The sequence below is a fragment of the Neophocaena asiaeorientalis genome, unplaced genomic scaffold, assembly GCF_003031525.2.
Source record: "Neophocaena asiaeorientalis asiaeorientalis breed wild unplaced genomic scaffold, Neophocaena_asiaeorientalis_V1.1 scaffold801, whole genome shotgun sequence".
NCBI lineage: Eukaryota > Metazoa > Chordata > Mammalia > Artiodactyla > Phocoenidae > Neophocaena > Neophocaena asiaeorientalis.
This window is the reverse complement of record NW_020174376.1, coordinates 515462-533265: the sequence shown is the minus strand read 5'-3', so window position 1 is coordinate 533265 and position 17804 is coordinate 515462. Positions and strand designations below refer to the sequence as shown.

Sequence of the window (17804 nt, the reverse complement as noted above, 5' to 3'; positions counted from 1 at the left end):
TGGCACCCCAGTGTCTAGGCTGCAGATCCAGAGCAAGGGCTTAGGGACAGAAAACAGGAGACTGAAAAGATCACCAGTGACTAGTCCAGCCTTCCTCCTGCTCTCCTCTCTTCACAACAAATGTGAAGAAAGCTGCTCTCAACACAGAGGGAGCAGAGCTGAGGGTTCATTTTAGAAAAGAACCATGAAGGGTTCTAGTGGGCTTGAGGCTCAAATCTGGGCTCCCTTGGCTCTTCTCCCTGTAGGAGGGTCAGGAACTAGCAACTGAGGAAAAAGAAAATCAAGCACCCGAGAGAAAAACTGCAATTAGCATTTATATCGGTTGGCTATGTCATCTCAAACCCCAAGGACAGAGTAGATGTCACGTTGCCAGGCAACTAGCAACTGTAGCCTCCCCTCCCCACCTTCCAGCTGGTATCAGAGGCCACTAGAAAAAGTTTAACCCAAGAGTCTGATACAAGCATTAAACACACACACACACACACACACACACACACACACGGCTCAGAGGAGTAATCCTACCACCTCTTTCTCCAAGGATTTTACCCTTGGAGAGGTACAATATGCTTGCCCCAGACTGCTGGAGTTTTGCCAAGAAGCCCAAGCAGGAAGAAGGAAACTATCCCTAATTCTAGGAGGAGTCCATAGTGTTCATTTAGCAATCCAACTCTCTAAGAGGTTTGTACTTCGACCTGACAAAGTATTATAATGTGACTCAAGGGTCAAAAGCTCAGCCTTGGACAGTATCTCAGAACAGCTTCCAGCAGCAATACACTCAGTGCTATATATCCGTTCCACCCACCCTTCCTGTGGAAGATACACCATCCCATCCCATGTCCCATGATTCAGATACAGCAGACCAGTGCACAGGGAGTGAGGGAACACAATTAAAAAAAAACCCAGAAAGCAGCAACCTGTCAGTTCTTTGGTTTCTTAAAAGAGACCCTGTACCAGAACACAGTGATAGCTGATATGCTCGGATACAAATTCTGATGTCTATTATGCATATGTAGAAGGGGGGAATGCCAAGTTTCCCCTGAAATCACAGATTGCAAGCAAAGTACTTTGAACATTTGAGTGCTCTCTGAATGCTGAATAGCAACAACCACCCAACAGTCTTTTACAATTAGAGCAAACTGAAAATTTCCCATACTGAGTCATTCAGGAGCAAAAAGGAAGAAGCCAGCTCACAAAAGGGAGGAGATACTGACCATAAAGTACACAACCTGAGCATACAGTGCAAAGTGTTGTTTTAGTACTGGGAGTACACACTCCCTACCCCACTAGTTAAACAAGAAGGGCTGGGTTGGCACGGAACTCCCCTTGTGCAGCACAAGGCCTGGTGCTCAGAGGTGAGACTTACCTGACGTACAAGGACCTCTTCTCACTCGTTCGCAGGGACCCAGACCCAGAGCTCATACTGCTGTTCATCATTTGTTCTCGCAAGTCATGTATCTTCGATTCAAAGCGACTGTATTCTGTCAGAGACAAGGGAAAGGACAAGAAAAGAATGAACCCAAGGAGTTGCACCAAGCCTGTGTGCCAGCGGCCAAAGAGTCAGGAGGACCCTTGGCTTCAAAGCAGCCAGAGCCAGCCCAGTCAATCTTTGCTTTGATAAGCAGAGTACCTCCTCCATGCACAGAAAGATTTCTCTCAATCCCCAGACTAGTAGAATGAAAGAATACACCTGAAAAAGGAGTAACATTTGGACATATCGAATGGAAAAACTCACTGATCCTTAAAAAAAATAACAACTGGAAAGAGGTTCCAGTGCAGCCTTCATTAATCTTTAGAGCAGGCACTAAGGCCCAAGGAGAGCAGATGGGAAAAGAGACTTTCCCGAAAAGTGGATTGCAGAGAACAGATGGCCCTGAGATGCAGGGTGGGGGGGCAGCGAAGGACCTGAGGCCATTATATCACTGTTAGGCAAAGATGATCTGTTTCTAGATGACTTGTTTTTTTTGAGGGGGGACATTGGAATGCAGTACAAAGGTAAAAACAAACCTCACAATCAGAAGAGAAGATCACAAAGCTCTCCTGAATTATTTCCCTTTTAACAAACAGGGTCTTTGGCTTCAGTAACAACTGAACATTACAATAGAAATTCTCCCAAACCCAGAAGTCTGCTGACATCTCTCTCCTCCAAAACCATCTAGCCAGGGGGGTCATAAGTCCATGCCCAACTTTGTAGCCCACTGACACCATTACAACAGTCTGAAAAAGCCTCATCATTCTGGAAAGGTGACTACAGGTTTACACCCGATGTAAGAAAACCTGACATAGGAAAATTAACTCTATCCATACAATTATTATAAAAGGCTTTTTACAGGGCTACTTTGCTGTGACACTCTCCTAGCACATTTTAAATATGATGTTCACATTTACCACAAACACACACACCCTGCACATTTTTCAGGTCTATAATTGCCAGTCTATAATTGCCACATAAAATGGGATATATCTAAGGCACAGACTGTGAAAACGGTAGAAAACAGGCATACTTCATTATGACAAGCTGATTTTAAAGGAAGTCACAATTTATACTGGGGGTTGAAGGTTGGGGAACTGCTTTAAAAAACAAACACATTTCCAGGAAAAAAGAATTCCACAAAAGCATTTTCATGCACCACAGAGGGCTGGCAAGAAGCATCCCCATCTAGTCTGTAAGACTCTACAGGCAGAAAACAAAACACCTGTTCTAACACCTGACACTCCCCTTCCCTCAGCAAAGCAACCTGACCTTCAGCTGGGTATAAAGGGAAACAGTAAAAAGCCTTAACAGGAGGGAATAGGGTTCTAACTCATACAAATATCCTCTTCTCAACAAAGTTTCTTTTTGTTCACTCTGGTACCAATGAAGCCAACTGGTTAAACTCATGTGCTCTTTCATTCAGCACGCACTGGTGTTATGGTGATTTGTCCTCATTACTTACTCCTGTCCCTGAAATCCTGCAGGAAGCGGTTAAGTCACTGACTCACCCATTAAATGTTGGGGAAAGAAAAAAAAAGAGAGGGCCTCCCTGGTGGCGCAGTGGTAAAAAAAAAAAAAAAAAAAAAAAAAAAAAAAGAAAAAAAGAGAGACAGCAGCTGGACAATGTCCCTATTCTGAGGGTTAGAAGGCAACACATCAATATCAATGAGGCTTCCCAATCTAAAGGTAGAAGGTGGTGACCAATCTGTCATGGTAGCCCTGGATGGCCCAAGCGCGCAGCAGCAGGGCTATCTACCTCTAGAGCCGCCCAGGCGCGGGTCCCGCCCCAAGGCTCAGCCCTCCAGCCCAGCCCTCTCCAGTTGGCTCCTTTCTGGCCCTCCTCCCCACTCACCGGCTAAAAGGAGACTGGGTGAGACAAAGAGATTTCTGACCAAGCAACCCCTTCTTGAGCAAGATAAGTAAAAGGCAGAAATATGCGTTGAACACAGAAAAAAAAAAGAAAAAAAACCCCACCACCCAATCTATCCTTAAGCCATATTCCCCCTCTCCCAACTTGTTTATATATTCTCTTCTTTGGAATTGGCTTGCCCACTGAACTCCAACTTAGCAGCCGGTCATGGCAGTTGCTTAGTAACTACATTTCTTAAATAACCCTTTAAAAACAACCGCCAAACCACCATTTCCTCAAAGCTCCTAATCCAAGGTTGATAACGCTGGGCCAGAGAGCCCACTTAAAATAGACTATAGAAAGAGAACAAGGCTATTGCTTTAAGGAAGCCACTTTCTGTTTTCTATGTGCTACTAAGCTTTCAAGTCTATTAAATAGTGTTTTATTCACTTTTTCCCCATTCAGATGATCCCCTTAGAGTTCTAGCTGCTCATCGGTCTCTGCCTTTTATTTGTAGAGTTATCTAATGTCCAGTAGGCACAAAGTAGGCTCCGAATAAATGATTGTTGGGTAAACGAGGAGCAGATTAAAAAACTCTGCCCAAGTCGATGCTTCTGTTCTCAAACTAATAAAACTAATGGTTTATTTAACTCATGGCTGCCAGCTTCACTGAGGGCTTGGAAAAGTAGTTAAGAAGTATTCCCATTTGCTTTTGTTCCCAAGGTTAATTGTTGGGAGCAATTGGAGTATATGTTTTTTAAACACCTTTTTGAGATGTTAATAACCCACAGTGGGCATCTGATTAACAAACTTTGTTTATAACAAAGAAAAAAATAATTCTAACAAAAAGCTGTTTAGAATAGTCTTTAGATAGTACCTCATCTTAATATTAGAGGCCTCATTTTCCAAGGACAAAAGCTTCAACTAAAAAACATCTGAATTCTAAGACCTTACAATTTGCCAAGGTCCCTCTTTTCCCCTTCCACTCATAACAAAGCCGTTGCTGGAAGGCATCTCCTAGGCCTAAGTCTTTGCCTAAGAAGCCCACCAGACCAGCCTCTTTAATCCAAAAGGCCTACTTCAAACAGGCTATTTTAAAGAAACAACACTTATTACTAAAATCTCAAGTCTACTAAACTGTGTTATATTCATTTTTTTCCCATTCATATGAACCCAACCATTTGTGCTCCACAAAGATATCCACGGTGAGTCAGTCATTGCTCCCTCATTCTCTTTACTAATCACAGAGAGAAAAGGGAGTGGGGTAGGGGACAATCAGACATCATTCCCCGAAACAGGATTTCTCACTGACCATCTGGGGTGCCTCTGAAAGATCAGGATTTGGGACCCTATCCCCTGATACACTGACTCAGAACCTACTGAGTGGGCCAAGGAATCTGTATTTTTAACAAGCATCAAGATAATTCCGATGCCAAATAAAATTTGAAACTGCTGGTCTTGATTACAGAATTGAGTTTTGTTTTGTTTTGTTAGTTCAGGGTCTTTGTTGTAAAGCAGAAACTAACACACCATTGTAAAGCAATTATACTCCAATAAAGATGTTTAAAAAGAAAAAAGAGGGCTTCCCTGGTGGTGCAGTGGCTGAGAGTCCGCCTGAGGATGCAGAGGACACGGGTTCGTGCCCCGGTCTGGGAGGATTCCACATGCCGCGGAGTGGCTGGGCCCGTGAGCCACGGCCGCTTAGCCTGCGCGTCCGGAGTCTATGCTCCGCAATGGGAGAGGCCACAACAGTGAGAGGCCCACATACCGCAAAAAAAGAAAAAAAAGAAACCTCTGTCCAATGTGCCTGCAAAGAAATCTAATGAGTTTATACTTTTTTAAATTATAAAAGTAGCACATGATTTTTTAAAATCTTTAATTTTTTTCTTTGGACATTCCTGTATCATTTCCCCATCCCACTACCCAGAAGTAACCAGTTAGGATTTTTAGTATGTATCCTTCCAGACTTACTTCCATGTATATATCGTTTATATACATACACTCACAACTCACATAGATTCACAAGTTTTTCTCATTCTGATATATAATGGAAACCTATTCATGTCAGTACACAGTGATCTACCTCGTCCTTTATAATAGCTGCACAGTATTGCATATTATGGACAGACCATAATTTATTCAGTTGTATCCCAACAGACATACATTTAAATTGTTTATAATTTTTTTATATTACAATCAATACTGCTCTGTATATTTGTATGAGCATTTCGATAGCATAGACTCCTAGAAGTGAAAACGCAGGGTCAAATTACATGCACATGAAAAAATTTGATTGGCACTACCAAAATGAACCCCAATATTCTGAAACCTTCATGACTGGAAGTGAGGATAAACTGCTAGTCTAAAGCTTCCAGCAGCTCTTCTGTTCCTGAAGAAGTAGAGGCAGAATTTACCTTTAAGGACAGATTGATCTTTTTGTTTGGGGGAAAAAACTCTGATAAGCCTTTTGGTTATGAAAAAGTAAAGCCAAGACTGCATTCTGGAATAGACAAAGAGGAACCTCAAATGTTCTCTGCATAATCACAGAAAAGGTCCTCCTGTGGGTGGAGCTGCTGATTCAAAGGGCTTGTCCTACCACCTATATGATACTTTATCTACCTCTAGAAATATCTACCTCTAGACTTGACCACTCTGCCTCCTCCTACTTGGTAATTTCATGCCAAACCTCCCTGGTACAGTAAATGACAGCCCCCTTCCTCCTGTGCACCACCAGTGTTTCCTCAGTGTTTTGCTGATGTTCTTCCTAACTGCTTCCTCAATCCATCTTTCTTTCTAACTTCCATTGTCATTGCCTTTTCCTTTTCTCATGATTATTTTTATCTCTTGCCTGGATTTAGGTCACACTGTGTTATCTCTTCTCTGGACCACTGCTGTATTGCTCTAGCTGGTGGTCTGCCCCCAGGCTCTCCAAACTCCAATCCAGCTTAAGATTCTTATTTGAAAAGCCTTCCTAAAACTCCAACTTGTAGCCCTCTGTCCAGGTATCTATAATAACTCAACAGCAACTAAAGAACTTTAATATCTCAACTAAAATTTCAAAGACTGCTAAAACCATCATCTTGTCACCCTCAGCCGATCTATCCCATGTTTTATTAGACAGATCCTCTTTTGATCTAACCTGCCTGGAACTCTTGAACACAATTTGTTCATTCCTACCTATTATTCCCTTGTCCTGAAATTTTCCTCCCTGCCTGACACTGAACATCCTTTATGTCCTTCACCACTCAGAAGTTTTATTCATTACTTATTCAAATCTTAACTAAATGTCTACAGTGTGCCACGCATTATGAGAGCTGATGGGGATATAATGGTAATCAAACAGTTCCTAGAAATTACAATAATGAAAAAAACAACAATTTAATTACAATTTTAATTACGATTGTGACAACTGCTATGAAGAAAATGCTACAAGACGAACAGGGTGACCCAATCTACTGAGTGGGGGGATGGGAGGTTAACAAAGGTTTCCATGAGGAAGCGACATTTAAGCTGAGACTTTAAGGATGAAGAGTTAGCCCGTGGAAAAGGGGTAAAGAAAGCATTCCAGACAGAAGGAACAGCATATGTGAGGGTACAAAATATCTGGATCACAGGGAAGTAAGGGAATACTGGCAGGAGATCAGACTTGTAAGGTAGACAGAGGTCAGATTATACATGACCTCGTGGACTACAGTAAAGATTTCTGCTTTCATCCTAAGAGTAACAGAAAGAAGTCACTGAAAGATTTTAAGTAAAGGAATGACATGAACATGTCTGTATGTGTATCACTATGGCTATTGTGGGGAGAATAAGTGTGGTGCCTCACATGTAGATTTAAGTTTCTTGACAGCAGAGGACCATGCTTTCTCTTCTTGCCTAGGCCCTACAGCCCCTAGGGGGGCCTGCTTTACAGCATCCAAACCAGCTAGCCCCCTAGCCTCTGCTCAAATATATCCAATGTTGGGAAGCTCTGTATTCCTTAATTATTAGACAACACTATTCAAGAGAAAATTCTTGGATTGAGGGCCATCTCTTTTGCTAGCTGGTCCTACTTAGGTGTCTAAAACAGTATAAAACATGATGGATTCTCTTCTGCATAACTGTATGAAGGAACAGTTTAAAGAAAATCAAAGAGCTGGGAAAGCCTGGAGCAGGTTCCAAGACTACTGAGTAAGACTGAAGAGAAGGTAGAGTGTGAACAGGGGAAGGGGAAGTGATGGAAGGTTAGGGGGCCAGATTATAAGAGTTTGAGATAGGACTTTTCTTACTAGGCTTTGGGAACCACTGTTAAGTGTTTAAATAGGAAAGTGATACAATTAGAACTAGGTTTGGGGGAAGATTATTCTGAGAACATAATACAGAAGGGAAAACAGCGACAAAGATAACAGAGACCTGTTCTACTAGTATAGACAATGACTTCAAAGGCTTGACATAGTGTGGGGGCAACTGAGGACAGAAAGAAGAGGCAAGAATCAGGAAATATGCTGGAGCTAGAGGAGAGAAAATCTGACATCTGACTGGATGTGGGGTGAGAAAGGATCAAAGGCAGCTTCTGAATTTCTTCCTGAAAGACCAGGAAAAGGTGGGATAATATCAGCCATAATAGAAACTGGCCATCATGTACTCCAAGTAAGTTCTCTATTCTCCAGGCTAAATACTGTTACTTCCTTAACCATTCTTCATCTAACATGGTTTCCAGGCCCTCCACTACCTCTCCCTTTTTAAAATCTAGTGCCCAGAACTTGTGGTGATGTCATTTTCTTTACAAAACTGTAAGCTCCTTGATGTGGTTTTTGTTTCCTTCTCAAAGTTTAGCATGGCAATCTGCACCATCGTTGAGTCAACGATCTTTACTGAATGTGCTAACTCACTATAAAGATCCAACAGGACAAACCTGGACACTGTAATTCTCAAATTCTGACTCCTCAGGAACTAATGTAAGAAAAAAGAATACAAAACTTTCTCCTTCCACTGACCCCAAAATGGTTAAAAACTGAACAACAAAACCACAAACCACTTCTGCAAAACACTAACTTATCAGAGGTTTCAAGACCTACTTAATAGCCTAATAAAGCATCAAAGAGGACTGAAACTACAATATTCACTAATATGAAATGGACACATAACCAAGCCTCCAAATCCATCTCCCCTATAAGACTTTGATCTCAAATGCATCTACGTTCCTAATGACAGAAAAACTGTCTTCTCAGGATAAAAAAATGACATTTGTCAGTAATTTGGAAAAGCAGAAAGAGGCTCAGTTTCTCAACCCATAGAAGACTTATGTGGTTCTATTTGATTATGGGTAGGAAAATGTTGTAGAGACAGGGAACAATGGGAAGCAAAAAAGGGTACTTACTCTGCATGAAGCACTGACTACCTATGGTTTGAATGAAGATATAAAAGGTAAATGCTCCAAAATAAAATAAAAACCATGCCTACCAAATCTGGAAGTGACAATGAAGCTGGGGAGACAACTGGATGACAGACTTCAGACACACAGATTGTGACAGGTAGGAACAATGGAAAGAGGGGAATACAAATAGAATGCAAAAGAGAAACGTAACTTCCTGACCTTGAGTCCCCACACAAATACTGAGTAGGGAAGACAGGGCTGAATAACAGCATGTGTCTTGGTTGGCTATCAACACAAAACAAGGCAATAGCTGCCCAAAGGCTCGTTTGTTCCTATGGAAGTGAAGGTGTTCCAATCTCAAACTCATACAGCCCTCATTTGCCATTGCTGAGCTGCCCTGAGCTCAGAGGAATCACCCGTTGTGCAAATGTACAGAACTCGTGAGAGTCACAGATTTTGATGAGTATGAATTGTGTTTTAGGTTTCTACAGTTGCCTTTGGAGTGCAAACCCTCAGGATTTGTATGAATTACAAGCATCTGTCCCAACAACACAGCTCATGTTTTCAAAAGAAATGGATGGAGCCAAAAGTAAAATAAGCCCATCAAGAAGATACCTGTCAGTGTGGTGATAAGTACATGAATCGTCAAACAGCACAACATTTCTTGGAATCACAAACTTGTCTCTATAAAATAATATGAAGCCTATTACTTGGGTTAGTTTCTAATTATGGGGCCTACTATTTAAAGAATCTGACACCTCTAACAGAAGCCGCAGACCCGGACCGGAGCAGCTCGGAGGCGGTGAATAATAGCTCTTCAAGTCTGCAGTAAAAAATGGCCTCCAATAAAACTACATTGCAAAAAATGGGAAGGAAACAGAATGGAAAGAGTAATAAAGTCGAAGAGGCAGAACCTGAAGAACTTGTGGTAGAAAAAGTACCGGACCGACGTGTAGTGAATGGGAAGGTGGAGTATTTCCTGAAGTGGAAGGGATTTACAGATGCAGACAATACTTGGGAACCCGAAGAAAATTTAGATTGTCCAGAGTTAATTGAAGTATTTCTTAATTCTCAAAAAGCTGGTAAAGAAAAAGATGGAACAAAAAGAAAATCTTTATCTGACAGTGAATCTGATGATAGCAAATCAAAGAAGAAAAGAGATGCTGCTGATAAACCAAGAGGTTTTTGCCAGAGGTCTCAACCCAGAGCGAATAATCGGTGCCACAGAGAGCAGTGGAGAATTAATGTTTCTCATGAAATGGAAACATTCAGATGAGGTGGACTTGGTGCTGGCAAAAGAGGCAAATATGAAGTGTCCTCAAATTGTAATTGCTTTTGTGTGTGTGTGTGTGTGTGTGTGTGTTTTGTGGTACACGGGCCTCTCACTGTTGTGGCCTCTCCCGTTGCAGAGCACAGGCTCCGGATGCGCAGGCTCAGCGGCCATGGCTCATGGGCCCAGCCGCTCCGTGGCATGTGGGATCTTCCGGGACCAGGGCACGAACCCGTGTCCCCTGCATCGGCAGGCGGACTCTCAACCACTGCGCCACCAGGGAAGCCCTGTGGCTTTTATTTGTAATTGCTTTTTATGAAGAGAGACTAACTTGGCATTCTTGTCCAGAAGATGAAGCTCAATAATTGTCTGCATTGCTTTTTATATATTTTTTTTAAACAAAAATCTGGGTCTTGGTTTTTTTTGATTTATTAGTGTGAAGAAATAACTACATTCTAATGAAAATCAAGTTTGATATGTTCGTTTTGAAGTAGTACTGGGGAAGTTGTTGGGTTTTGGGGGGAATTTTGGGGGGTTTTGTTTTTGTTTTGCATCTGTAGCACTGGTTACTTTGAACAAATAAAAGCTTTCTGTAGTTGCTTCCTTTAGCAGAAAAGAACGTTTGATACCACGGTATATTATTTCCTCTGCATTAGAGAACAGCTTTTCTAAATGTTCGGGAAAATCTCCATAGTCATTACTCAATCGGAATTTAGAATTTGCATTTAACTCATATATGCCTAAGGACCATTCTGGGTTTTTTGTATGTGTATACATATGTAAATGGTTGGGGGTTTTCTGGTTATTGTTTAAATACATTTACCAAAACAAAAACAGCCTTTCACAACCGGGGATAAGCCCACGTTTCTGGGATTCTATCATTTTGAGCAATATAAGAAATCACTTCAACTTAAATTGAAAATTTAAGTCTTAACCTTTCAAATTAAATAATTTTGTAATTAATTAGACAAATTAATGTAAACAATTTAAATTGGATAATTTTCTAAAGCAGCCCTACCAGAATCTGCATCCATATCTACCATCATATAAATGCGGCTTTATATGTAAAAACCCCTGAAAGGAAAACTTTATCTCTGTCAACCCAAATGAAAAAACTGGTATGTGTTAATTAGCCAAGCAAGACTTAGTTAAATGGACATTTAAAGCTTCCTTTTGGCAAACCATTCTTTTATAAGAAGTTGAAATCCCCGTGCTGTGTTTACTGAAAGACTGTGATACATGGACTGTCTCAGCCTTGTTAATGGAAACCTAATCAGATGGTTAGAGATGTTGGCAATTTAGGATCTGCAAGAATAAATGAGCGAACAAACTTTACTAATCTAAACTTGACCTGCATGTTTTTTCAAACTTTACCCCAACCCATTCCTTACATGTAGGCTCAATCTTCTCAGTATTTTGGGTTACTGGTTCAGCAGCAGCCAGGAAAAACAATAACTCTGTAGTAATCAGAATGTTATTCAACTGTATATTGTTTACTTTATTGTAAATACTGGTGAACAGTGGTCAATAAATAGTTTTATATTCAAAAAGAAAAGAATCTGACACCTCTAAAACTAGACAATTTCTCAGTTCCCTTCTAATTTTGACATAATTATGATTTTAGAACCAAATCAATGAGGTCCATAAGAAATCAAACCTAGGACTAGTCTAATAAAAAATTTTAATATGATCTACAAGAAGGAAATCTTCACATCTGCAAATAATCCTAAACTCTTTGGGTCAAAAAAATACCAATTTAAGGAGTATAAATTGCAAGAAAAAGAATTTAAGGCTATATGAGAGGGCAGAAAAGTTGCAAACAGACCTCCATATGGGCAAATGCTGCCTGAAGAAAAATAATTTCAGCTCTACTTTTAGAACAATGGGCTCGGAACTATGACTAACCCAGAACAGAAACTTCAGTGTCATTGTATTCTGGTCCCTGCACTGTCACAATGTGCTTCCTCACCCATACACACACATTACCAGGGTCCTGATACTGGGAATAAAACAGAAAACAAGACAAGTCATAACAGCATGCCATAAAAAAAATCCAGATTATCCCTACTGACTGGATGTTTCTGTCCCCTAAAGAGCTTAGTGATTATGCAGGAAGGGCCACTGAGCAAAAGTGCTATACTATATAAATGTGCCATGACATTCAGCCACCTGGTCTGAAACGAGTAGAATGAAAAATGCGTTGATCTCCCATCAAGCTAAGAAAAAGTTTTTCATAGGACCTGGCCATTGGCTCTCCTCACCCCGTTCTAGATCACCCAACAGATCAGGGTAAAAGCTTCAAATAGGGCCTTTTCTCTAATTCAAAAGAATTTCATATAGTATATTCAAATGCAAGATTAATAAAGCCTTTAGCTCCTTTAACCCATAAGTCAAAGTCTATGTAAGAACCACCCCAAGACAAAACACCTCATCTAGAAAACATGAGAATGAATACCTTGCCCTGAAGGTAGCAGGTACTCTTGTTCACAGCAATCTTTTCCACTTAACAGAAATGCTGCAACACAGTGACTGAAACACACAACATTTTATGACTAAGCTTGCTAACTTGAGATAATATAACTGATTTCTATGTTTTGTTTTGTTTTGTTTTTTATTTTTTTTGGCCGCAGCCGGCGGCGTTCCCCCCACCAGGGATCGAACCCGGGCCCCCTGCAGTGGAAGCACGGAATCGTAACCACTGGACCACCAGGGAATTCCCTGATTTCTATGTTTTACTATGTCAATTGAGAATCTAGATCCAAATGTTCTTCACAGTAGTCACTCCAATAGGATCACAAATTCTCTCACAATAGTTATTGGGGTATCAACTGAATCTCTTTTGGGTCAAGTTTCTGTGGAAGGAACCCAGAAACTGAGACCTAGAGAAAGACCCTTCTGCTTATTTGTCAAAACATCTGCGGTCATTTTTCATATTTTACTCTGATAATCCCAGAGTAAAATATTACAGAACAGAATTAAGAAACCCCAAATCCAAATTATAAGCGTGTGTGTGGTTGTGTGTGTGCGTGCGTAATAAAGGTGGCACTTCAAAACAGCACGAAAATGATGGATTATCTAATAAATGGTACCAAGGTATTCCTTAAATATTTGGAGCAAAAATAAGGTAGTGTCCTATCTTACCTCATAAATAAAGTCCAGGCAGGTTAAAGTTTTAAATGCAAAAAGAAAAACATTAAATAACTACAATAAAACAAAGGCAGACATTTATTTTATCTCAGGGTAGGAAAGGCCCTTCCAAACCTAGGGGCAGAGGTGAAATACACAAAAGAAAACACTGATAGACTTGACTACATAAAAACAAAACATCTGTACATCAAAATAAAATAAAATAATAAAGCAAAATGGGGAAAACCGCTGCAATATATATGACAAAGAACTAATATTCTAACTACTTTAAAGCTTTTAGGTATCAGCAAGAACTAATGAACATACGTCAACAGGGAAATGGGGAAAGGGTATGAACAGGCAATCCACACACAAAAAAAGAAAATGATGAACAAACAAACACACACACAAATGTTCAATTCTATTACGAAAAAGAAATACAAATTAAGATATGAATTAAGTAACATTTTTACCTATCCAATTTGCAGAGATTTTTAAAAAATAATACTCCATGTTAGCAAGGTTGGTGGAGGTGGAGAAATATACCAAAATATATCAAGTCTTAAACATGTTCATATCCTTTGGCCCAATAATTCCACTCCAAAGAATTCATTCTGAAGGCACAATCACAGATTCACAAAAAGCCTCATACAAGGATATCCATCAAAGTGTTATTTATAAGATCAAAAAATTGCAAACAACCTACAAGTCCTCCAATAAGGGAATGATTACATGAATTATGGCACACACATGATGGAATATTGTTTAATTATTAAAAACCATTTTAATAAAATATGCATGACGCCAAGTTAAAAGAATGGATATAAGACTGCTTAAATACAATGATCCGAGTCTTGAAAGAGATACATACATACTATATGATATATAAAAGTTTGGAGGGAAATATACACAAACACAAGGTTATTTCTGGAGGTAGTTTTACAGGTGATTTGAACTTTTTTTACTTTGTATTTTGTTATGTTCCAATTTTCTACAAATCTGAATGTAATATTTATTTTTTAAAATTATATATATTATAATATAAAATAATTTGAGGGGGATGGGGAGGCAGACTGAAAAAGACAGGCCCAAGGATGAAGCCAGGACACACGTGCACTAGAAATTTCCCTCCTCACTGCTCTTGACTCCTTCATCATTTTCCTCTGGGACGGATCACCCAACCAGTTGCAGACAAATCCACTTAAATGTATTATCACTATTATCACCTTGCCATCTTATCTAAGAGTAGACCAAAGAAGCCCTGCCAATGCATTGCTAAAATCTAGATTTACCACATTTACCCTATTTCCTTGGTCTACCAGTCCAGTAACCCTGTCCATCAAGGCAATTTGGCAGTCTGACATGATTCGTTTGACTTTGGTGAACCAATACTGGTTCCAGTGCTCACCACTTCTTTTTTCTGAGTGTTTATAAAACAACTCTTGGGCTTCCCTGGTGGTACAGTGGTTGAGAATATGCCTGCCGATGCAGGGGACACAGGTTCAAGCCCTGGTCTGGGAAGATCCCACATGCCGCGGAGCAACTGGCCGGTGAGCCACAACTACTGAGCCTGCATGTCTGGAGCCTGTGCTCTGCAACAAGAGAGGCCACGACAGTGAGAGGCCTGCGCACCGCGATGAAGAGTGGCCCCCGCTTGCCACAACTAGAGAAAGCCCTCGCACAGAAACAAAGACCCAACACAGCCAAAAATAAAAATAGATAAATTAAAAGAAGGCTCAACATTTAAAAAAAAAAACAACTCTTAATAATCTAGTTTGGAATTTAACCCAAGATTTACAAAATTCTCTTTCTCCTTTTTAAAAATCTGAAGGACACGTGTGTATCCAGATCCCCAATGCACGTATTTATACAAAATGTGTTAATTTCATCAAGTTGAAAAACCCCCAAATCTCTAGGGTCTTTGTTTTTTTAAGATATCTAAATTCAGTGAAAAGTAGTGAAAAGTAAACAAAGATCTATTTCAAGAGGATGAAAGTCTTATCACGGGAAAGAAGAGGGGAAGACGAGACCTTTATTAAAACAAGACTGTTATTAACTCAAGACTGTTAGACTGTGATTCAACAACAGTCTAGGTACAAACAGGAGCTTATGAATTGAATTCACTTACACTTATCTAACACAGAATTTGAGTTAGAAGAAACATGTGAGATCATTTTGCATAGTCCCCTCATTTTACAGATCAGAAAACTGGGGCCCATGGGGACTTCCCTGATGGCACAGTAGCTGAGAATCCGCCTGCCAATGCAGGGGACAAGGGTTCAAGCCCTGGTCCGGGAAGACCCCACATGCCACGGAGCAACTAAGCCTGTGTACCACAACTACTGAAGCCCATGCTCCGTAACAAGGGAAGCCACTGCAATGAGAAGCCCATGCACCACAATGAAGAGTAGCCCCCCCCCACCGCTGCAACTAGAGAAAGCCCACGTGCAGCAATGAAAACCCAACACACCCAAAAATAAAATATAATAAAATAAATTTTTAAAAAAACCAATAAAACAATTACCCTATTGTGGAATATAAGTCTAAATCTTCAAACAAACAAAGCAACAGTGTAAATACCAGGGTCAAGATTTCAACAAGCAACACATTAAATTAAAAAGAAATCCTAAAAAGCTATAAATAAATAAGAAATAATTCATTCTCTATATCATTCTAATCACTCTACCCCATCAGAAGAACCGATGTTTTACAGACACCAAAGCTCCTAGGATTTTGCCTCAAACCATGTAACAAGGACAAGAAAGCACCTGTCTAGCTAGGTTCAGAATTCTTTGCCAACTCTAGCTACCATGTCCTTAGGCTACATGGAAGACAAAAAAGCACAGTGCACACGAGGACACACACAAACACACACACACACACCCCTGTATATAAAGTTCAGTCCCAGGAGGCAAAACTGAAAAGAAAGCTAACATATTTCTCTCTTCTAAGTTTGCAAAACAGGGTGGGCCTAAAAGGGTGCAGCCACTTTGGGAAAGTCTGGCAGTTCCTCAAAAATGTTCAATGTTGTTACCTTATGACCCGGCAATTCCACTCCTAGGCATATATACCCAAAAGAATTGAAAACATATGACCGCACAAAAACCTCCCGTGAGGTTCATAGCAGCAGTATTCACAGTAGTTGAAAGGTGGAAACAACCCAAAAGTCCATCAACAGAAGAATGGATAAACAACTTATGGTATAACCATAGGATGGAATATCATTTAGCCTTAAAAAGGAATGAAGTGTTACTTGCTACAACATGATGAATCTTGAAAGCACTATGCTGAAAGAAAGAAGACAGACACAAAAGACTACATGTTGTATGATTCCATTTATATGAACCAGCCAGAAAAGGACAGTTTACAGAAACAGAAAGTAGATCAGTGGTTGCCTTGGGCAAGGGAAGGCAAGGGGAGGAGTTTGGGGGAAATGGGAAGTGACTGCTAATGGGACAGGACTTCTTTTTGGGGTGAGGAAAATGTTCTAAAATGGACTGTTGCACCACTCTGAACATTCTAGAAACCACTGAGTTGTACACTTTAAATGGGTGAATTGTATGGTATGTGAATAAGCTGGAGGGTTTTCTGTTTTTTTTTTTTAAGGTGGGCCCTATCATTTTTATCAGGTCAGCATTCCTAAATTATCCATACCCACGCCCTCCAGCACACAGTGATAAGAGTGGAAAGGTAGTCCCTTATCCTCCTGGTTCCCTCTAATCACCTGAGTAATAACAGTTGGCTTGCTCGGGTCTCAAGTCAATTTATAAACAACGTGAGAATCAGGGGACTAAGCAAAGCAAAACAATAAGCACAAGAAAAGATGCTCAACATCATTAGCCATTCGGTAAATGCAAATGAGAAGCACAATGAGGACTTCCCTGGTGGTACAGTGTTTAACAGTCCGCCTGCCAATGCAGGGGACACGGGTTTGAGCCCTGGTCCGGGAAGACTCCACATGCCGCTGAGCAGCTAGGCCCATGTGCCACAACTACCGAGCCTGCACTCTAGAGCCTGCGAGCCACAACTACTGAAGCCCGCGTGCCTAGGGCCGATGCTCCACAACAAGGGAAGCCACCGCCAACAAGAGAAGCCCGCGCACCGCAACGAAGAGTAGCCCCCACTTGGCGTAACTAGAAAAAGCCTGCGTGCAGCAACAAAGACCCGATGCAGCCAAAAGTAAATAAATAAAAATTTTAAAAAAAGAAAGAAAAGAAAACCACAATGAGATATCACTTCACACCCACCAGAATGGCTAGAATCAAAAAAACTGACATTAATAAGGGTTGGCAAGGATGTGGAGAAACTGTAACCCTCACACTGCTGGTGGGAATGTGAAATGGTGCAGCCACAATGGAAAACAGCCTGGCCATTCCTCAAAAGGTTAAATATAGAGTTGCCATATGATCCAGTAGGTATACATAAACAAGAGAAATAAAAACACATGCCCATGCAGAAAACTGCATACAGATGTTCAAAGATAGATAGCATTCATAATAGCCAAAAGAGTGGAAATAACCCAAATGCCCATCAACTCATGAATGGATAAACAAAATGTGATATATTCATATAATAGAATAGTATTCAGTCCTGAAAAGAAATAAAGTACTGATGCATGCTACAACACAGATGAACCTTGAAAACACTATGTCAAGTGAGAGTAGCCAGTCATAAAAGACCATATATGAATCCATTTATACAAAATGTCCAGAACAGGCAAATCCAGAGAAGC

The 17804-nt window shown here is 40.5% G+C and overlaps 2 protein-coding genes across 4 annotated transcripts in view; one reads left to right on the top strand and one right to left on the bottom strand.

Annotated features, from left to right (window-relative positions):
* DLG3 (discs large MAGUK scaffold protein 3) overlaps positions 1-17804 on the bottom strand; it is a 58173-nt gene that overhangs the window by 23839 nt on the left and 16530 nt on the right. For all 3 annotated transcript variants that reach the window (XM_024756351.1, XM_024756352.1, XM_024756354.1), the window contains one exon: positions 1364-1478. In XM_024756351.1, the coding sequence (XP_024612119.1) occupies positions 1364-1478 (115 nt within the window). The remainder of the gene's footprint in view (positions 1-1363; positions 1479-17804) is intronic.
* On the top strand, positions 9512-10311 carry LOC112407178 (chromobox protein homolog 3-like). Its single transcript, XM_024756355.1, is given in 3 exon segments — positions 9512-9859; positions 9861-9999; positions 10247-10311. Coding segments are annotated over 3 exon segments (552 nt in total).